We start from the raw sequence: 21,161 nt of genomic DNA on the forward strand, positions 1-21,161 counted from the left end.
CTAGTTTCTAATATCTTAGCATCCACCAAATTCTTTACTTTTGGTCATACCCCATCACCAACTTTTATAATTGGGTGGACAAAAGGAGAAACTTGAAGAGGACAGAGTGGATGCCATTATATAAAGAGATTCTTATATGTTACCTGTTAATGGATAAGGGTGTTTTTTACGTGGTATGCGTTATGGTTTACTTTTTTTCTTTTTTCTTTTTTTTTTTTATTTTTTATTTTATTTTTATACAAGTGATATAGGGAAAAGGAAATAAAACTCAAAAGTGCTCAAATGCGATAGTGAGTATTCTTAACGAAGCCTTAGTATTTGCATATCTTTCTATTAGTTTTTTTTTTTTTATTCACCGTTGTATTGAATAAATTAAATAAAAAAATAAAAAAAATAATGCAAAAAAGAAAATGGAAGCTTAAAAATTATTTTTCCAAACAATTTGAATTACTTGGTGCTTATAAATTGAAAGGTGCAAGTTGTAAAGTTGGAGATGTGGAAAAGGGTAGAATAATGAGAAAAGGACCAACATCACATTACGCGTGGGCGGTGGAGGTGAAAGCTTATCCTAAATACCATTTTTTTGTCTTTTTATAGCATAGAATTGTATTCCAGTTCCATTCAGCAGCCATATCATCAAAATATCCTTTGAATTTGGATGACGATGATATATGACGATAGCATCGACCAAAGCGACTCCCACATCCCCATTTTACGTGTTTTTTAAGCTACGTTATTCATCATTTTCAGAGATCAGGAAGACTTACCGAGACATTTCAACCTCTCATGATCACAAGTCTGGCTTTCACACCAGCAGTAGGTTTTAAACCCAAAACCTCTAGTTTTTAATTTAAATGAAGTCTCACAATCCGTCCTTTATTACTGGATCACCAACTCATGGTTCTATTTTATGTGTTTTCACTTTTAAGTTATGGCCTTCCAATGGGGATTTTTTGTATTTGATTTATTATTTTGATGAATTGAGGATTTATATAAAACGGATTTATCATAATGCGACGTTCAATTTTAATAATATTATATTATGATTATCAGTGAAAAATGATTTTTCTATTTAGAGCATTTTCAAATAAGACATTAAATTTTAAACACCAAAATAACATTTGTTATTTATGTGGTAATTTGACATTTTGTATAATTTTTTTGTCCACCCGATATGTTAAGTTATAATGTCATTTCATAATTTTTTTGTATACTGTCAATTTTCCCCTGAACTTTCACTCAGCTTTTGATTTTCCCTCTAAACTTTTCAATTGAAAAATTAAAGATTTAAAATAATTTTTTTGACCAATTTCCCGTATACCGTTAATTTTTCATTTATTCCATCCAAAATTTTCTCTAATTAAATGTTCAAATTTCCACAGATGATCAGAATAGCGATTTGTTACGGAGTTCGAGTCCAATCTCCTCGCTACTAATCACATGAGCCTTGCTTGACCGGGAAAAAAAGAAAAAAAAAAAAAATCACATGAACCCTTTTCTATGAATCTTAGCCAAATGGCACGCCATAAAACAACTAGATTGGAAAGGACGGATCTCTTTCACCAAGGTTATTGATCAAGTGATCCGAAACTTTGAAATTTTATCTAACAATTCACCTGTTGTAATCTCTTAAAAACTATAACAATTTGTTATTATTAAATAAAATTTTAAAGGTCTGAATCACTTGATCTGGTGATCTTGGTGAAAATATTTGTTTTTAATGTTTTGCCACGCTTCCTTGAAATCAAAGAAAGAAAGAAATCAACACCCCACGCGGGCCACGCGCATCGGAGAAACTCAAGATCCGCGTAAACAAATATTCTAGGAAATACCAGAAACCGAAATTAAACAAATATTACAACGTTCTAAATTCCTTGACCCCTTACTCCCTTGCTCGTAGAAACTTCCCTTGCTCTTGTCTTTAACCTCTCTCCCTCCCTATATAAATTCAAGATTTGTATCCAGCGATTCACAATTTCCAATTTCCCAATTCCATAAATTCAATTTTCTTCTTCCAATTTCCTACAGCTCTCAAGAAATTCAGTTCAATCGAACCATCGCCATGGATTGCAGGCCTCTGGAGGTAATCATCGACTCGGCCAACGGCCTCAAGGACGTCAACCTCTTCTCCAAGATGGACGTCTACGCCGTCGTTTCGGTCGCCGGCGACCCCCGTAACAGGAAGCAGAAGACCAAGACCCCCGTCGTCAAGGACGGCGGCACCAACCCCAAATGGAACAGCTACCCCATCAAGTTCACCGTCGACGAAGCCGCCCTCCTCCACAACCGCCTCACCCTCAACATCAAGCTCGTCTCCGAGCGCACTTTGGGAGACACCAAGATCGGCAAGGTTAAGATTCCGCTCAAGGAGCTGCTCGACAGCATGGGCGGCGGCGATGCTCAGAAGAAGCAGAGCAACCACGTCAGCTACAGCGTCCGATCGTCAAGCGGAAAGCCCAAGGGGACCATCAATTTCGGGTACAAATTTGGTGACAAGTTTTCGGTTCCGGAGCCCCAGAAGAAATCCCATGAGCCCGTGATGGCTTACCCTGTCGGACACCCCGGGTCAAGCTCCCGGGTACCTGCCCAAGCTTACTCATACCCGCAACCCGGTGCGTACCCACCACCGCCTCATCAGCAACCGGGTTACGGGTACGCACCACCGCCACAGGCCGCGTACGGATACCCGCCTCAGCCCGGGTATGGGTACCCGCCGCAGCAAGTTGTGCGGCCGCAGAAGCCTAAGAGGGGAGGAGGAAACATGGCGCTGGGTGTAGGAGCTGGGTTGCTGGGTGGATTGTTGATTGGGGATATGATTAGTGATGTGGGTGACGGGTTCGGTGGTGGTGACTTTGGTGGAGGCTTTGATTTCTAGTAATTTTTTTGTTGGTGTTTTAAATTTGTTTAATTTGTAACTTTTTTTGTTTTTTTTTTTTTTCCTTGTAGTTTTGTTTTTTTGGGGAGGTTTTAGCGTTTAACGTCTGTGATGCCGAACAAAGCGTATTTTTACTCTCCTTATCTCAACGGGTTTACCCTGATAACGATCCAAATCATTAACGAGTTCTTAACAAGTGACTTAATAATGACTCGATTCGTTAATAGATTGACCAGAAACCTATTGTTCTTGTCAAATTGCCAAATCGTGCAAGAAATTATCAGGCTTACTCATTTCCCTATTTATTCATCGTTGGACCAATTCTTTCTTTAATTCTTCTGCTGGTGAATGATTTTCGCATTTAGCTGTATATATTTTTATAGCCATTAGATTGAATCAATCAATGGATCAGTACGATCAGGCATACAATCGCATCGCCGGTGAGCAGGATTCGATGCAGGCCAAGGCCGGTCTTCTCCGAAAGATGTGAAACGAAGGACTGCTGCCAATGTACAGCGTCTCTGTGATGCATGCTGTAGCAATCTGAGCAGAAAGATTAAAGACTTATTTCTTGCGGAGCAGGGGATCAAGAAGCAGAGAATGTTATTTACATCTTTCTTTGGCTACGAACTACCGATGCAATGTACAATTTCAACAAAATAACCTCACACGCGTAAAATTAACAGCAACGCACAAAGAAACCGAATCGGTTTCTATCAATTACAACATAACTTAACCAACCACAACTTAAACTAAGTTCACATGGTGATAAACAATACGGAAGATTAGTAACCGCATACTCATCAGTCTATCTGTTAACCACTCAGTTACTCGTCAGTCTATCTGTTAACCACCCGGTTTACCCATCAGTCTATCTGTTAACCACCCAGTTTATTAGGGAGTAGAGTGTAACAGAACCAATTAACAAGGTAAATGATGAAATCGGCAACGACTATCATCATGCCTTGCAGTTGTAAAATTGTCAATCCAACACAATAGTTTAAACAATTCATAAAACCTCCATCTTGGTTCCAAGCATATGCTATTTCAAGTTCCAAAACACGGTAATCTCAAACGCATATTCCTCAACTTACATAGAAACTGCAAAGGTGTTCCGACTCTACTGCTCTATTTCAGAGGTTGGACTGTTTCAAGAAGCTCATAAGGTCTTAAGTCCGAAAGAGGAAACGAAGTTTCTCAACCATCAGAACACCTATATAACCTACATAGTTAAAGCAGAGACCATGCCTGACATGAGTATAATGTAGTTGCTTCTTCAAAGAACTTGCACCCAAACCTACACACTTTTAGACACTCTAAATCTTATACTTGTACTCCTAAACTACATTCATATAAACTAAACATTCAATATGCTCTTTGTTTCCGGAGCTTCTTATAGCATAAAACGAAAGTGGTCAGCGGATGAACTCAGCAGCAATGACAAACTAATTAAACTTGGATCAAAGATTAGAAGATGTGGTAAAAAAAGGCAAACAAAACTGAACAACTACTGCAGCTTCTCGAAAAATAATTCCTCGGTGACAAATTGAACATGTTTCATCATCTAAAAATTTTACAAATACTTAACACAGGTAACAACTATTTGATAAGCGAAAAGGTAACAGCTTTCTATCAGTGAATGAGTAACATACTCTGTCTTGGCGGTCGAAAGTCTAGCGCTTAATGTTGAGCATCTCTTTAGCCTCAGTCTGCTCCTCCATCAATTCATCGCTGGTATACTTACTCAGCAGCTCCCTCTTCTTCTTCTCCAGCACCATCTTCTCAATCTCCTTATCATCCGGCAGCGGCACGTGCACCACAAACTCCCTCTCCTGCTCACTCCTCTCTTTCAATTCCTTCTCCCTCTGCCTCTCCTCCTCCACCACCTCCTCTTCCTCCTCAAACAAAACCTCCTTCACCTTTGCTGCAGACACCACCTCCCCGCTCTTCACCGCCCTCCTCGCCTCACGTCTTATCTCCTCCATCCTCTTCCACTCCGCCACCGCCTCCGCCCTCATCTTCTCCTCCGCCTCCACCTCCAGCTTCTCCAAAATCCCATCCTCATCGTCCCTATACCCATAATAACTAGCATCAATCCTCTTGTATATATCATACCTCGTCCTCCGCTTTCTCAGCTCCGGAGGCTTCTCGAAAAGCTCTCTGACTCCGGGCAGCTTCTTCGCCGCTCCAAAGTACCGATACCCCGGGCCGCGGCCGCTGGGGTTTGGAACATCGACAATATTACCGTCGAGGTCGGTCATCTTAGGGGCGTTTTTGGCATAATTTGGGCCTCCGAGCTCCACAATCCGCCGCTCCCAATGGACCTTCTCTCGAATTAGCTTGTTGATCTCGTCGTTGAGGTCGCGGGTCCGGTGCTCCCCGAGGGCTTCGTTCTGGATCTCGGCAACTTTCCGGCCGATCTCCCCCATGATTTGCTGCCGCCATCTGGAGGCCTCGGCGAGATCGCGGCACTCGGAGGCGAGGTATGGGCGTCGCTCTTTTGGCTTCTTCTTCTCTTCGGCTTTGAGGGTAATGAATCGATTGAGCATCGACTGCGCTTTCTCTTCGTTACGAGCCATTGCGATTGATTTGAAGTAGAGATTGATTCAGGCGAGAAGCGTCGATGGAATTTGATTAAACCCTAAAAAACCCCTAGATGGAGATAGTTTTGGAGAATTTGGGATTTTTTGTTCAACCTCGAGAGTGAAATAGTGGCTGTTACGTGAAAATTTGTTAGTGTTGGACATTTTTTTTTTTTTTTTTTTTTTTGGATTAAACGATAGATTTTGTTACATTAGATATTTGATTAGTTACCGACGAGATTTGAACCATGCTATTATACAAGGGACTCAATACATTTTCATCACGATAAAAAATGGTCGCTTGCATAAGTGTTAGACATATTTGTCAAGCGGGTAATGTTGGAGGTCCTATCCTATTTAAATTAAGGGGAAACTTGATATAGGTCTTATTTTTTGAGCCAATAATAGGAATAGTTTAATTTATTAAAATAAATTTAATTCCTTAAATCTTATTATTTTATTATCAATAATTATCTCTTCAATGATAATATTTATTATAAAATCAAATTTCTTCCTAATTATCTCTTTGATTATTATTATTTTTTTTATTTTTTATTCTTTCTTGTTCTTTATCCCGTTTTAAACTCCATTTATAGATTTTATTTTTTATTTTTATAATCAACCTATATCATAGGTTAATTATATTTATCTACCTATATGACATATTCTTTTTTATAATCAAGTAAGATTCATGTGTCTTGCTTGTAGATATATTATGTTTTTTTCTACCTTTTAGTTAATTTTCATATCTTACTTATAGGTGTGATATACATTCATATTTTTGTTACTTGAGTTAGGGTAGAATGATTTGCATATAGATTTATGACAATATTTTTTTTTTTTGTTATATGATATTAATTATATTTTTTGGGATTGAAAATGCATAATATTAGAAGATTTTAATTGATTTTTAATATTTTTAGAAAATATAAAATGAGCATTAAAAAAATAAATACATATAATTAGGTAATTGGACTCACTCTCAAAAACCATCTATGTTTTTGGACCTGGATCTAAAAGCCCCTTAAATTATATTGCATAAATTATATGACGTGATTATTAATGATTGAATTAAGTGTTTTAACGTGCTAATTTCATATAGAAATTATTATTGGTATTTTAAAATTCTTATGTTGCGGTTAAAACTCTCTATATTCAAAAAGAAAAAAAAAACATTTTATAAGTGTTAATAATAATTCTCTTTCAAATAGGTGACACATCATATAATTTGCAAATTTGTTCTAAAAAATTGGTCTACCTATTATCATCTTTTGCCAAATTCGTATAGGATATTTCCTAGTAAAAATATGCTCCTCACTAAGGGTGCAACTTTGGGTTGTGTCAACTTGAATCCATCTATGCCTAACTTGATTTTAAATCTGAACAGACGAGTTAGAACAAACTAAAAATTCGTCCAAACCCAACCCTACCTCAACCCCATTATTTATTCAGTTAGATTTGGTTGATGGTTTGCCCATCCATATCAAGTTTCAACCTAAATATAATATCCATGTCAAGTTTCAACCTAAATATAATATAATCTCTACCCTAAATTGCTTATGCACATATTATCAGTCTCATATATTATCTATATATTACCCTCAAAATTGAATACTTATATAATTCCCAACTCGTGTAGGATTTAGATCCATGAAAGTGAGAATTTCCTAGTAAAAGTAGGAAAATTATTATAATAATATTTTTTTTCAAAAGGAAAATCTCAAATAATTAACCCACGTGATAGAACCCCTACGAAGTGACTCAGTGGTTATAGACGAATTTCTTACTCCTATTTCACATTGCATGTCCTGAGTTCGATTCTTGTAGCTGGTGAATTACACGATAGTGGCTAGAGAAAGACTGAAATACCTCTGTGAGTCTTCTCCGTTCCTAAAAAAATAAATTATTGTGACCAAACTATCAGCTGATCCTTTTAAATAAAAAAAAAAAACACAAAACGAAACGAAACCACGTAACAGTGGATGTCTTGGACCGTTTGAATATAAAACCCACTGTGAGATACTTGATTAAATAATTAGTTGGTAGTCGATAGATCTCTCTTTATCGCTATAGAGCCTACGCCATAGATAATGTCTTTTGCTAATTTAGCACGTAATTACAAACCCATAACCAACGAACCAGCTCTTTATTTTATTCTAATTTATACCTAAAATACTCTTTAGTAACTTTCATAATGTAATAATTTAGGAGATTATATTCACACATCCCAAATTACTTCTCCCATTCTTTTTTAATTTTTTAATATTTTTTTATCAAATGTTAGTGGTGTATAGAAAATATTAAAAAATTAAAAAGATGTGGGAGAAGTAATTTAAGGTGTGTGAATATAATCTCTTGTATTATAAAATATGCATTGCTAATAATTTCTAAACCAAACAGGCATAGGTGACCCAATATTCGAGGATAAATTTCAAACCTGTATTTCACACCAACATATTTTTTTGTTCAATTTTTAACGCTCGCGAATCACTCAATGATGATCAGAAAAAGACTAAAATGTCCAAGTAAAACTTCGCGACCCTCATAATAATTAACTACCTCAGTGAAGGTACCAGCTAGTCTCCTCGAAAAAATTGAAAACAAGGTTTGTTGTCAAAACATTTTACGTGTCATAAACTGAGAAGGTAAAGCAAATATTGTTCATAGCAAATTCGGATTTTAAAAATTATTTATTTTGCATGAGCTATAAATATTTCCTTCCACACTTCAAAGTTCTAAGCTTTACAGCAAAAACCAGACTAAAATCTTCAGTTGTCCTAAAATTTGTATAAAAATCCCAAATTTCCAACACTTCGCCGGCCACCGTAATTTGATTAATCCATGACCGCCGTCTCCTCCCCGCCCTTTCAATTCGTCCTTCTAGACTGGACTCCTGATTTACTCAACACACCCAACATGGCGCACCCGCAGCCTCAGTCACAGCAGCCTCCCAATTCGGCCTCCGATTCCGAACCCGGCGACTCCCACTCTGTCTCCACCGGATACCCAAGCCCAGGCCCGAACCCGAACCTGAACCCGAACCAAATCCCCAAGCTCCACCATCTGTCCTTCAACCAGGACCACGGCTGCTTCTCCGTCGCCACGGACTCCGGCTTCCGCGTCTATAACTGCGATCCCGTCCGCGAGCTCTTCCGCCGCGATTCCGGTCAGCGGGGCGTCGGAATGGTCCAAATGCTATTCCGCTACCAAATCCTCGCCCTAGTCGGCGGCGGTCCCCACCCGATTTACCCGCCCAACAAAGTCATGATGTGGGACGACAACGAGTCGCGGTGCTACGCCGAGCTCGCTTTCCGATCGGAGGTCAGAAGCGTCAGGCTTCGCCGCGACCGAATCGTCGTCGTTTTGGAGCACAAAATCTTTCTCTACAGTATCACCGGCTTAACGCTCGAGCATCAGATCATGACCATCTCGAACCCCAAAGGACTCTGCGAGGTCTCGCAGGGTTCGGGTCACCCCGTGCTGGTGTGCCCGGGGATCCAAAAGGGTCAAGTTCGGGTCGACCATTACGGGTCAAAGCGGACCAAGTTTATTGCCGCCCACGATTCTGTGCTCTCTTGCTTGGGGCTCACGCAGGACGGCCGGCTGCTCGCTACGGCCAGCAGTAAAGGGACATTGATTCGGATTTTCAATGCTTTGGATGGTTTATTACTGCAAGAGGTATTTAAATTTCAATTCTTTTTCTTAGGAGCTGTATTCAATTGGGATTTTGAGCGCTTTTAATTATTTTAATGAATCCAGAAGTAATCAATCAAGATTTTAAGTGATTATCTAAAATTTAAGGTGTATTCGATTAAAATTTTAAGATAATTTATTAAAATCCTTAGAAATCTAGGTATATTCAATTAGGATTTTAAAGAAATTATAACATTCCAGATGTATTCAATTAGAAATTGATTTTAAAGAATTTGAGAAAGTTGAGGAATTTGAGGGAATTTGAGAGATTTCATAGTGTATTTTAAGCATCCACAAATCTCACCTCTCCCATGAGATTTCGAAAGAATTGAATCAAAATTTTATATGGAATATCTACAAATCAATTAAACTCTATAAAAATCCATGGATTTATAAATCCATTAAAGTCTCTCAAATTCTCAATTGAATACACCCCCTCAGTGTTTTCAAATTAATGTGTTTTTGGGTGCCATTGTTCATGCCTATAAAGTTTATTCGAATCCGAATCGAATTACTGTCCTATCAAGTTTTGTCAAAGTTTGGTTTTTGGGAACAATTTGTCTCACTAATGAGTCTGACATTCATGATTGATAGGATTTGGTTCATGCTTGATTAAGGGTTTAGGCTCAAAGTCGACATGGTAGCGGTTTCCTTGCAACCGAAGTTTGAGCGAAGCCCGAAAACCAAGCATGATTCGGGAACCGATTTGTCATACATTTAGGTGTTATCTGTGGCATTACAAGCTGTGGAGCTGTGTGCTATATTTGAGAGCTTACTTGGTATCTTGTGTAGGTAAGGAGAGGAGCCGAGAGAGCGGAGATTTTCAGTCTTGCTTTCTCCTCTGGTGCACAATGGCTAGCTGCGTCAAGTGACAAGGGCACCGTCCATGTTTTCAGCGTTAAGGTTGATTCGGGATCCTTGGGGGGTGAGAGATCAAGCAGTTCATCAGAATCCAGTCACCCGAGTCCGTTGGGCATTTCATCTCTCTCTTTCATGAAAGGTAATATACTTTGCATAGTTTATACTGGAGGGCTCTTCGGTTAACTTGCAGAGGCTGTCGCTCGGAATATCCTATGCCTGCTGCATTGGTGGCAAGGAAATTTGTTCCCAAATCCTCAGGAGCTTTAGATTAACGTAAATTTCTAAATGAATAGCAGTTGCGGATTCTGATCGTGGTCTCTTTCGGTTTCATTCTAGGTTTATCCTTCTCCGGTGTGCTGCCAAAGTATTTCACCTCAGAGTGGTCAGTAGCTAAATATCACTTGCCGGAAGGTCTGCGGTACACTGTTGCCTTTGGCCACCAGAAGAACACGGTGGTGATTCTTGGCATGGACGGAAGGTAAGCGATTTTGATATTGTTTGTTCTTTTCTTTCCCGCTTCTGAATACTACTCGTCTAATCCAGTTATCGGATTACCGTTGCAGCTTCTACCGATGCCAGTTTGACCCCGTAAACGGAGGAGGGATGACTCAGATTGAATACCATAACTTTCTTAAGCCAGAAGAAACCTCCTGAAGTAGTCTAAATATACAGTTTTGGTAATGACTCCTGTTACATTACGTCCTTTTGTCCCTTGCATTGCTTAGGGTTGAAATTAGTTCATTGTAAATATCTGTGGAAATAAGGAATGTGCTAGAGATTGTTCAACATTTCAACATTGTAAATAAACTTGTCTCCAAACTTCTGGTTCGCAGCGTTGATTAGTTCGATTTTGACCTTACTGTACGTTTCTGCCAGATTTACATACGTAAGATTAGATACAAGTCCACGCTACGTTCTTCGTCCAATGAAGGAAGAAATAGACGATATTTGAGTTACAAAACGATTCACATCAATATAGAGAGTGTTTTTTCGAGCTTACATGAACACGTACAAACTGGCTGGCTAATGCATACACTCTTGTACTTTTTAGTCACGGGCTTACAGGAATCGGACACAGCAAACATCTTGTACACAAACGCTTTTCATTCAACAACAATAAAGCTTTTAACCGCTAAATGAGATCGGCTGTATGAAACCTAAACGCTTTCCAATCACATATCTGAATTGGACTCCTCTGGGATCACCGTTAAAGTCACTATCTCGTCTCTCGCTCGTATAACGACTGCCTTGATGGGCACCCCAACCCGGTCTCCCATTATTTCAATGATCTGTCACGATTTCACCAATAATATGAACCATCATTAACCAAGTTATATGCTAAAATTTGGAGCAAATACTATCGGTCTACTCAGACAAATTTCAGCAACAAAAAACTGACTCTTAAATATTTCACACTATAGCGTTCACTTTCAATCCAAACTGTAACGATATTATTGTACGGGTTCCAATATGGCAATACCTCCTTGATGCTCTCAACAGCGTTTCCATCAAATTCAATAACAACATCACCAGGACAGAACCCAGCTCGTTCAGCAGGCGATCCAGGAGTTACCTACACGAACATTGGGCAGATTATCAGACAAGCGATCCAGCCATCTCAAGCAGGAATACGTTCGTTCCTCTGGATGTACAATGTCAAGGTATTCATGATGAAGTAAAAGTAAGAGCATGGTGCATTAATCTTATTCATCATTTCATAGCACCCAGTGAAAATAAATGTGTTATTTGTTGAATTCCAACGTTCTATAACAGCCTCGTGTCTGTGTTTGTACATCACATACCCTTTTGGACAATACTGATGCATATCAAGGTAAAACAACTGAGGTACATTACCAGATTGGCTAGGAAGCCATTCAAAAATCTTGCAATTCAAAAACTGCCATAGGATGGAATCTACTGATATATTTTCTACACGGGTAGATTCAGCTACTATTTGGATAAATGTGCATAAAGGAAGGAAGCAACTATATACGTACCATAGGCACTAGAATGCCTTTCTTCACATTTGGGAATGTAGGATCTCTTTCTTTAAGCTGATTGATGATCATCTCATTGAGATCGATCATCTTTAGTCCAACCCAAGGCCGAACAACCCTCCTGCCAAAGGTGACCGATTAGCTTCACAGATATTGTGATAAAGGAAACCAAATAGTCAAAGACTTATGACTTTAGACTCATGAGTTTCATGCTGAAACAAGTATACCCGCTTTTCTTGAAGTGCTCCATGATTTTGGTGACTGAATCAATTGGGAAGGCAAAACTCAATCCATCAGCAGCAAGTACTTTCATAATATTAACACCAATAACTTCTCCGTCAATATTCACCAAAGGCCCCCCAGAATTGCCCTGCACCACGCAAGTGAGAGACCAGAAAAAAGGAGCCGAGTCTTAGACACATTTCATAGTCATTATTAAGGGACACACACAATGAAGAGTGAGAGAGATACCGGATTGATTGCGCAATCTGTCTGTAAATACTCTCTCCGCACTCCACCAAGACCCAAATCAGTGCTCTTTCGGTCAACACAACTAGATTTCAGGAAGAAAACAAAATGAGGAAAAGGCAAGAACTAGTGCTTACCATTGTCAATTTAAGACACAACGCTAGCTTTTCTTACTCAACATCTATCATCTACATCACATGGAAGGCTTGAAATTGTTCGTGTTGCTAGAAGTTCCACTTCATAACTGGTAAAAGAAAAGAACAACTCCTTATTACTCAAAATTATTATAACTTACCTTATAATACCAGCTGTGACGGTATTCTGAAGTGAAAGTGGACAACCAACAGCTATCACCCAATCCCCAGGTTGAAGTTTACGCGAACTGCCGAGCTTTGCTGTTGGCAGTGGGGTTTTAGAATTGATCTTTACTATAGCCACATCGGATTGTAAATCTGCATTGACCACAGTGCCCTCAAATGTTCTACCATCTTGCAAAGTGATATGAACCTGTACCAAGTTACACCAAACATCAAACCTATTGCATTTCATAACTCAGTCTTACGACTCTTACCCCATTTTACAACATCCTTAATAATGTCCTAACATGAATTATTTTCAATTTCAAATATGATTTTAAACTTTGAAATACATGCCCTTCGTATATGTAACAATGTGATATTTTAAATGACGAAAACTGGGAAGCAGTTTCTAACCTTCCCCTTTGATGAAGCTCTCAGGCCATAAAAATCAACTACAGTATGAGCACATGTTAAAATTGTACCGTCCTCGCCAATAATAGTTCCAGAGCCTATACTCTTTCCCGGAGTGATCCCATATGCACCTACAAGACTCAGTTGACAATTATGATCATCGTCGATCTCACAATATAATACACAACTACCTCAAAAATAAAAATGCAAAAGAGGAAAAACAAACATCCAAAAATGTACGCTTACCCTGTGGAGCAGAGATGTTGACAACAGCAGGACCAACCTTCGCAGCCGCCTTTGCGAAAGAATCTCTGCCCAAACATCCAGAACATGGCTTTGGGGTCTCTTCAGATGGGGAAACACCATAAATATCCTTCCTTATATCTGATGGTGGAACTGGTCTACTTCCCACAGAAAATAGCGGAGCCAATAGCTCCGTTTGCCATGGAAGCCGCAGCAATTCGGGCAATGGCGCAGGGATTGACACTGAAGCCGTATAGTCTAAAACCCAATTCATGAGCAATGATATGAGTATTACAGCTACAAATAATGGTCTATAATCACAGTTAATCGATTAAAAGCACACTAATTTTTAGCCTCAAATCAAAGTTTATAAATGCTAAGCGCAAAAACATCTCAAACGAATCACGATCTCAATTCAAATTTTGATCAATCAAAACCCAACATTTGATTTCTCATGTCCTCAATTGCCCAGCAAGCAAAAAGTGTTTGACTACAAGAAAAGATCAAAATTCTATTTGGAACAAACTAAAAAAAGGAACTTGGAGCTCACCGGAGTTTCTGCTGCCGTTGGTGTACAAAAAAGCAGACCCTGCAGCGGCGATGGCGGCAATCCGGTTCCGAGTTGAAAATTTTCTCTGCCGAAATCAGATGGAAATTCATAAGTTTCTTGAGAAGTAACAAAATTTGAAATTAATTTGAATTAATGTGCGAGAATACCAGAAAATGGCTCATGAGTAGAGGGAAGAAGAATGCTTCTGGAATGTGGATGGAAGTTGTGGAACGCAAAATACACCAAAACCCCGCGATAAACCCGCCCTTTTGCTTTTGTTGACGGCGCCTTAAATCTCAGAGACCGTACTAGAAGTTTTAAATGGGCTCTACAAACCAACAATCAAGTTTAAATGGGTTTTTTTCCCATATGAAGCCCAAGAAAACAAACTTCTCTACCCCCTCTTCAAATCATTTTTTCTTTTAAATGAACGAAAGCTTCGGTGAGTTAAATAGTTAGTTAGTTAGTTAGTTAGTTAGTTGTTAGTTATTAGTAGGAATCGAATCCACACTATTTTGCATAAACATGATTTCTTTCGCTACTACGGTAAAGCTCAATCTACAACAATTTTTAGAAAAACGTTACTTCTTTTGAAATATTGACCCATGCACGATTTTTTTCTTCCCGCCGCTTCAGTTGAGCAATGATTTTAAATTAATTACATCCTTTGGATTTGCCTACGCTATTCTTGAGTCCTTTAAGATGCGTCAATCAATCATCTACCATTACAACTGTCAATTTTTTTAATATCACATTAAAGGTTATTTTTATGAATCGAGATTTTATCTGCATCTCGCAATTTGGAGTTGACAAAGCGAGTAATCCCAACCACACATTTCAAATCTTACGACCCCCATTAGTTCATCTCACTAGCTCACTTTACAAAACCTAAGGGTTCGAATCTCTCTAATATATTGAAGGGCCCTATTACACTATCAGTCGGCTCTAGATTGCGAGATCCGAAGAGGATCTGAATTCTATTTTCATCTATTCACAAGGAGAAAGTAACAAAAAAGAGATCAAATTGACCATTGAAACATATTGGCATGTTTAGAAAATTGGGTCTCGAAGCCAAATTCAAAGACAAAGGAGAAATTAGAAGAACGTTATTAGTTGCATATGTGAGGTAGGCTAATTCGACAGGGCAATGTGTCCAACCACTTGCATTTCGAAAAGTCAACTTTTCACCAAAAAGGTTGCATTTTGATCACCATTTCCATTCACAAAAGCAAGAAAAATCCATTGGAGGCTGCCCAGAGTATATCCAACCCTCTACAAGTCCCATTTGAGCACTACTCACTAAACCAGTGATTACCCATTAACCAAAATCCAAAACACAGACCAAATTACCTAACTTCTCTACTCAGTCACTGACATTCATGATCATGTAGTTGTTGATAAACCAGAAACACCAGACGACGGGCTCCTCGGGGCGTTGGGGGAATTGGGGACATTTTCCGCAACATCAGAAGCTGAATCGGCAACCGCCGCAGGCGGGTTGGGAGCAATTTCAGCGGCGGGAGCGGAAGAGATATCGGCGACGATCTTGGCGGGTTTGGGAGACTTGGCAGCCTTCTTTTTGGCATCACCGCCGTTGAAGGTCGGCTTCGGAAGCAAAACGGGGTTTATATGTGGAAGCACACCGCCGCTGGCGATGGTCACTCCTTTCAAAAGCTTTCCCAACTCCTCGTCGTTCCTCACTGCCAATTGCACGTGCCGCGGGGTGATTCGACTCTTCTTGTTGTCACGTGCCGCATTCCCAGCCAATTCCAGAACCTGATTCGACACCCAACCCAAAAATCTCAGCTCTCATTTTCGTTTCCCGAATTTTCTCGGCAACCAAACAGCAAATAGAAACAGAACGATTTCACACAATAACCATACCAGACTAAAAATATTTTGATTTTTGAGATAAAAAATGTAAATTAGATGTAAGACTACCTCAGCAGCGAGGTATTCGAGAACAGCAGCCAGATAAATCGGAGCCCCGGCGCCGATGCGCTGGGCGTAGCGACCGGCTTTCAGAAAACGGCCGATCCGACCCACCGGAAATTGCAGGCCAGCCCGGGACGACTTAGTCACCTTCTTCCTCCCTCCGCCTTTCCTGCCACCGAAGCCTCCGCTGATCGCGGCGACCATTTCTTCGCTCACGGGTTTACAAGTGAAACGATCGTTTTGGAGGGAAAGTTCAAGGGCTTCGCAGCGCTATGATTTTGAATTTCGGAATTGCGGAATTTGGCCGGTGGTTCTTATAGGGAAATGCGCCACCTGGGCGATCCGTGATTTTATACGATCAACGGCTGAAAAACAGACACGTACCTATCCAGATTTACTGTGAGCGGGTTTGGAGGCGTTAGGGTTCGTGGGTGTCTTCCAAGGGTTTTTTGGTAAAAAGACATTTAGGAACCAATTTCCGTATTTTCTTCCCGGATTAACCCAATTATCTTGCAAATAAATCAAGATAAACATCTCTTTTTCCTTAATAAATTTTGAAGGGCACTGGTGGAATTTTGCGTTTAAAGAAATAAAATGAAATTCCAAGTTACCATGGGAAACCGAATTTTAATCACAAAACCAGAATTTTTCCATTGAATTCCAGATATACCCCTACTGCATTTTTGCACAACAAACTACACACATGGTTACACAGATTAACCAAAAGACCAAAATACCCCTAGGCTTTGTAGATATTCCTGCTAGATTAATTAATAGCTCTAAGAACGGCATGCATTTTATGCCTTCTTGGGCGACTTTGCTGCCTTGGGAGATTTGGGCGCCTTCTCGCCTTCCTGGGAGCCGGAGGTCTTCTTCGGAAGCAAGACTGGGTTGATGTTCGGGAGCACGCCGCCACTTGCGATGGTCACTCCGGCGAGGAGCTTTCCAAGCTCCTCGTCGTTTCTCACGGCCAGGAGCACGTGCCTCGGGTTGATCCGCGTCTTCTTGTTGTCACGCGCCGCGTTTCCCGCCAACTCCAGCACCTGATTTCGATCCGGCACCGTAAATTAATTAGCGAAAATTGAATATACATACACATATATAAACGGAAAAGGTTTAGATCTGAAAAATGTGGATTGTGAAATTACCTCGGCTGCGAGGTATTCGAGGACTGCGGCCAGGTAAATGGGAGCGCCGGTACCGGTACGCTGGGCGTAGCGGCCCTTTTTGAGAAAACGTGCGATACGACCGACGGGGAACTGGAGGCCGGCTTTTACTGACTTAGACACCGACTTCTTCCTCTCTCCGCCTCTTCTTCCGCCGGCGCCCTTGGTGACTTTCGTGGTCTCCATTCTCTCTGAGTTTTCTGGGGAAACGAAAACGATGCGTTTAGGAGGGAAAGTGGATGTTTCGACGCTCTTGGATTTGAATTTGGTTAGGACTGATTCGGTGCGTGGTGTTTATAATGGGGGGTGTGTCACGCTGGCAATCCGTGCGGATTTGGTGCGGCCAATGAGATGAGTTTTAATTGAAGGGAATGGTTGTGATGTTTATGACGATCAACGGCTGTGAGTTAATGACATGCTGGCGATCCATGTCCTTTTGGGTGTGGCGACTAGTTGGAGCACTGCATACGCTTTTAGATCAATGCTGTGAGACTTTTTTTTGTCATTCATTAAATGACAATTTAGTCCATGTTACAGAAAAAAATTATGAACAATTTATGTAATTTCGCATAAATTAAATTTTTGCTAACTTTTTAACGTTCATCATTCATATATGATCATAACATATGTCTAATTTAAAAGATAAAAATATAAGTCGCTCCCGCTTTTCCAAAAAAAAATTGTTTCATACAAAATGAACGGGTTTAGGTTGGTACTTAATTGCACACGCATAGTGTGTTTGTTTCATCTAGTTATTTTTAACGAAAGATGTAAAATGTAAATGAAACTTACATTTTATGAGGTACATCTCGCTTGTTCAAAAAATAAAGGCTAAATAGCCAAAATGGTCCATGATATATGCATAACGCATCACTTTGGTCCCTGAGATTGTCCACCATCTATCATTTTGGTTATTCCGTTAAAAACTCTTTGGGCAATTTTCAAAGCTTCGTAACTCAATCGTTTCTTAACCAAATTCGACCTATAATATATCAAAATGAAGATAGGAAAGTGTAGAACAATTTTATTTCTATTTGGAAGGCCAATAGTTGCCAGAGATGACTGAAAAATAGCCTCAAAGTTGACTGGTCTGCGGAAAAATGGAAAATTCGTCAAAAACTGGGTAAACTTTAAACGTTCATAACTTCTTCAATACTTAACGAAATCAAGTGATTAAAAAACAAAGATCATAATTGTCGACAAGACAAAGAGAATGGTATTTTTCTTGATGGCTAATTCACCGTAATTTGCCTAGAAAATGGCTCAAAAGTGGCTAACCATTTTTAAGTTAGCCACTTTCAAGCCGTTTTCCGGCCAAACCATTGTGAGTCAGCCATCAAGAAAGGTACCATTCTCTTCGTATCGTCGAGAAGTATGATTTTTGGTATTGAATCAATCGATTTCGTTGAGTATTGAAGAAGTTATGAACGTTTAAAGTTTATCCAGTTTCCAGCGAGTTTTCCAGTTTTTTCACGGACCAATCAACTTTGAGGCTATTTTCCGGCTATCTCCGGCAACCATTGGCCTTCCAAATAGATATAAAATTGTTCTACACTTTCCTATCTTTATTTTGATATATTATAGGTCGAATTTGGTTAATAAATAATTGAATTACGAAGCTTTGAAAATTGCCTAAAGAGTTTTTAACGGAATGACCAAAATGATGGATGGTGGACAATCTCAGGGTCCATTTCTATTGATTTTCAATCTCAGGGACCAAAGTGATGTGTTATGCATATCTCAAGGACCATTTTGGCTATTTGGCCGAAAATAAAAGTAAATAATGTCCCAAATTTATATTTTTCCCCATTGAGTTCGCTAGTTAATGTGCAAAACTCGTTGCATTCAGCACGAAGAAGAAGAAGAGTGAGGAAGAGAAGCCTATTAGGGGGAAAATTACACGACCAAAATACATGGAGTTGGATTTCTAAATAATTGAAGAGGAGATATGAGAACAATGGAAGAAAGAAGGAACATAATTAAAGATTTTTTTACCTTAAGACCATCTCCAACCTTTAGAGTAAAACCTAAAATTTTAAGCCCAGAAAATTTAGGTTTTAACTCAAAAACAGTTTTTCTACCACATATCTTATGCCCTAAATTTTTTAGCCCGAGGTTATTAGACTAACTCCAATCCTTGGAGTAAGTTATAAAATTTTCCTTCTATTCCCTCTCCACCCCCCCCCCCCCCCACAAAAAAAAATTTCATTCCAATGCTTGTTCTAAAATGGAGTTAAGTTTTAAAACTAAAGAAAAGGTTAGATTTAGGCCAAGGTTAGTGGTGGAGCCCACATGTGAGAGTGGAAAACGGGATGTGAAGCCCAGTTGCCCAAGACGCACGCTCGGACGCGCTAGCCCAATAGTAGCCAAACCCCACTCACGTGGGCATGTCCCCTTCTTGTCGGCTGTAACAATGAGCCCAACAACTTTTATTTCTGATCCAACGACCACAATTCAAATGGATTAACGGTCCATGTTTATATTTGTTTTTTTTTTATATACTTATAATTTAATTGAATCCAACAGCTAATATCTAATATGATCAAATCAAATGGTATAAAAAAATCTAACAGCCCAAATTTAAATCTAACTCCTAAAATAATTAAAAAAAATTATTTAACTCAAAATTCATCCAAATTTAGTGATTTTTCAATATTTATCAGAATTTAAATATTTTTAAATTAAATTATTCATGAAATTAATTTAGGATAGTTTACATAATTTTTTTTTTTAAATTACTTAAAAAAATTAGCCTAAATTTAACCTTTCCTTTTGTTTTGCCTTGCATTTTAAGAAAACTGCCCACCATCTCTTAAGACAAATAATGTGTGACACTATCTTTGAAATTATGCGAAGCCTTTTTATTCTTTGAAATGCATTGAAAATCTCGACATAATTTTTCTCTAAAAGTTCCGCTTCTACTGGTTGTTATTTTATATTCGATCTGTCCAAAACGCCTAATTTACAAGTAAAAGAGAATACTATTAAACCGTAATACTAAGTGGCAATGAATAAATGTGAAAAAGGTAAAAAATGTAAAACACCGGTGCGCATCCAGGGAATCGAACCCTGGTCAGTACCGTGGGAGGGTACTATGATACCACTACACCAGATGCGCTGTTGTTTTTAAAGTTCTCCAGTTTATACATAACCTCTATAAAAACTGTGGCTAATGAAATTTAAGGAAAACTACTGAAAAGGGCTTGAAAACTTTGAGTTTTAACGATAAGAACAAAATAAAGAGTAAAGTGAATAGTACCATGATTGAATTTTTAATGTAAAAATATGATTTTTCGTTAAAGTGAAAAATACCGAGAGCTTTTCGTTATAGTTCCCTTAAATTTATGACGTACAAATCACCTAGTACACCTAAGAACATAGATGTTTTTTCAACTATGTTATCAATATCTCGGTTTCTCGAGCAAGCAAGAGCTCATGGAGAGAATCTCTCATGTATACCAATCATAATTGTGTGCAATAAATTAATAATTAAAGAACAAAAGATGGAAGGGATGACAATGGTCTCGAGAGGGTACTTATGCCATCTCCAACTGAAGAGTCCAGAGAGCCAAAGGCTCGAAAAATGTCTTCAACCGAGGGTTAGGCCAGAGGGCTCGTGGGCCCCACATAATCTAAAAGGGCCAACTCGCTGGTCACTTTCAGCCAGCCCGCTAGCTAACCCAATTTCAATTTTTTTTTTGTTCTTTTCCATTATCCCAGACCTTTTTTTTTTTTTTTTTTTTTTTGTTCTTTTCCATTGCCCATCCCACTTTAGGGTTTAGGGCTTACTTTTTTATTTTTATTTTTATGGTCCCTGCCCACTTTTTGTTTTTATGCCCAACATCATTTTTTTTTGGACGCCTTTTTTTTTAATTTCTAATTTTTTTCTACACCATTTTTCACATTTTTTCCATTCTTACCTCATTTTATTTCAATTATTCACATTCCATACTATAGCCCTTTGTGACACACCCCGACCGAGATCAGGGAGTGTTGGCCGTCACCCGAAGGTGACGTAGCCATGTGCGCGTGCGGAAGCTATTAAGATAGAAATATAAAAGTACGAATAATTAAAACCTAC

At 39.0% G+C, this 21,161-nt stretch overlaps 5 protein-coding genes, 1 non-coding gene and 1 pseudogene across 8 annotated transcripts; 2 read left to right on the forward strand and 5 right to left on the reverse strand.

Annotated features, from left to right (window-relative positions):
- The first annotated feature begins 1,845 nt into the window (after positions 1–1,845).
- On the forward strand, positions 1,846–3,184 carry LOC137745870 (protein SRC2-like). Its single transcript, XM_068485903.2, has one exon. It carries the CDS (start codon positions 2,063–2,065, stop codon positions 2,873–2,875), a length of 813 nt encoding a protein of 270 aa, XP_068342004.1. The 5' UTR covers positions 1,846–2,062; the 3' UTR covers positions 2,876–3,184.
- On the reverse strand, positions 1,972–5,600 carry LOC137745868 (uncharacterized; annotated as a pseudogene). 2 transcript variants are annotated; one of them, XR_015954267.1, is made up of 2 exons: positions 4,528–5,600; positions 1,972–3,418 (listed from the first exon to the last, which is right to left on the reverse strand). The product of XR_015954267.1 is annotated as an uncharacterized LOC137745868, transcript variant X1 (transcript). The 2 variants fall into 2 exon arrangements; XR_015954268.1 differs by lacking the exon at positions 1,972–3,418 and adding an exon at positions 3,872–4,097.
- Positions 5,601–8,170: 2,570 nt separating this feature from the next.
- Positions 8,171–10,870, forward strand: LOC137745542 (autophagy-related protein 18a-like). Its single transcript, XM_068485500.2, has 4 exons — positions 8,171–9,135; positions 9,943–10,150; positions 10,348–10,489; positions 10,575–10,870. Exons 1-4 carry the CDS (start codon positions 8,299–8,301, stop codon positions 10,663–10,665), a joined length of 1,278 nt encoding a protein of 425 aa, XP_068341601.2. The 5' UTR covers positions 8,171–8,298; the 3' UTR covers positions 10,666–10,870.
- Positions 10,871–10,958: 88 nt separating this feature from the next.
- LOC137745543 (putative protease Do-like 14) lies at positions 10,959–14,282 on the reverse strand. Its single transcript, XM_068485501.2, has 10 exons — positions 14,147–14,282; positions 13,980–14,064; positions 13,433–13,687; positions 13,190–13,317; positions 12,772–12,983; positions 12,480–12,561; positions 12,236–12,378; positions 12,009–12,129; positions 11,492–11,584; positions 10,959–11,300 (listed from the first exon to the last, which is right to left on the reverse strand). Exons 1-10 carry the CDS (start codon positions 14,159–14,161, stop codon positions 11,184–11,186), a joined length of 1,251 nt encoding a protein of 416 aa, XP_068341602.2. The 5' UTR covers positions 14,162–14,282; the 3' UTR covers positions 10,959–11,183.
- An 847-nt stretch (positions 14,283–15,129) lies between these two features.
- LOC137746140 (histone H2A.1) lies at positions 15,130–16,265 on the reverse strand. Its single transcript, XM_068486221.2, has 2 exons — positions 15,921–16,265; positions 15,130–15,755 (listed from the first exon to the last, which is right to left on the reverse strand). The coding sequence occupies exons 1-2, from the start codon at positions 16,116–16,118 to the stop codon at positions 15,363–15,365; spliced, it is 591 nt and encodes a 196-aa protein (XP_068342322.2). The 5' UTR covers positions 16,119–16,265; the 3' UTR covers positions 15,130–15,362.
- A 274-nt stretch (positions 16,266–16,539) lies between these two features.
- Positions 16,540–17,350, reverse strand: LOC137744870 (histone H2A.1). The gene is made up of 2 exons (XM_068484679.2): positions 17,063–17,350; positions 16,540–16,957 (listed from the first exon to the last, which is right to left on the reverse strand). The coding sequence occupies exons 1-2, from the start codon at positions 17,264–17,266 to the stop codon at positions 16,712–16,714; spliced, it is 450 nt and encodes a 149-aa protein (XP_068340780.1). The 5' UTR covers positions 17,267–17,350; the 3' UTR covers positions 16,540–16,711.
- Positions 17,351–20,127: 2,777 nt separating this feature from the next.
- TRNAG-CCC (transfer RNA glycine (anticodon CCC)) lies at positions 20,128–20,198 on the reverse strand. Its single transcript has one exon. It is a non-coding gene; the product is annotated as a tRNA-Gly (tRNA).
- Positions 20,199–21,161: the final 963 nt, after the last annotated feature.

This window comes from Pyrus communis, chromosome 12 (assembly GCF_041283825.1).
Source record: "Pyrus communis isolate YQ-2024b chromosome 12, ASM4128382v1, whole genome shotgun sequence".
In the NCBI taxonomy this organism is placed as follows: Eukaryota; Viridiplantae; Streptophyta; class Magnoliopsida; order Rosales; family Rosaceae; genus Pyrus; species Pyrus communis.

What these genes read in the sequence shown, in the direction of transcription:
- LOC137746140 (XM_068486221.2), bottom strand. Translation starts at nt 16,118, where the DNA reads ATGGTCGCCGCGATCAGCGGAGGCTTCGGTGGCAGGAAAGGCGGAGGG. An exon ending in TCGAATACCTCGCTGCTGAG is followed by an intron (nt 15,756 to 15,920) that starts GTAGTCTTACAT and finishes GTGTCGAATCAG; the next exon opens with GTTCTGGAATTGGCTGGGAA.
- LOC137745542 (XM_068485500.2), top strand. Translation starts at nt 8,299, where the DNA reads ATGACCGCCGTCTCCTCCCCGCCCTTTCAATTCGTCCTTCTAGACTGG. An exon ending in ATCTCTCTCTTTCATGAAAG is followed by an intron (nt 10,151 to 10,347) that starts GTAATATACTTT and finishes GTTTCATTCTAG; the next exon opens with GTTTATCCTTCTCCGGTGTG. An exon ending in ATTCTTGGCATGGACGGAAG is followed by an intron (nt 10,490 to 10,574) that starts GTAAGCGATTTT and finishes TTACCGTTGCAG; the next exon opens with CTTCTACCGATGCCAGTTTG.
- LOC137744870 (XM_068484679.2), bottom strand. Translation starts at nt 17,266, where the DNA reads ATGGAGACCACGAAAGTCACCAAGGGCGCCGGCGGAAGAAGAGGCGGA. An exon ending in TCGAATACCTCGCAGCCGAG is followed by an intron (nt 16,958 to 17,062) that starts GTAATTTCACAA and finishes GATCGAAATCAG; the next exon opens with GTGCTGGAGTTGGCGGGAAA.
- LOC137745543 (XM_068485501.2), bottom strand. An exon ending in CAACATCTCTGCTCCACAGG is followed by an intron (nt 13,318 to 13,432) that starts GTAAGCGTACAT and finishes TGAGTCTTGTAG; the next exon opens with GTGCATATGGGATCACTCCG. An exon ending in CTGTTGAGAGCATCAAGGAG is followed by an intron (nt 11,301 to 11,491) that starts GTATTGCCATAT and finishes AAATCGTGACAG; the next exon opens with ATCATTGAAATAATGGGAGA.
- LOC137745870 (XM_068485903.2), top strand. Translation starts at nt 2,063, where the DNA reads ATGGATTGCAGGCCTCTGGAGGTAATCATCGACTCGGCCAACGGCCTC.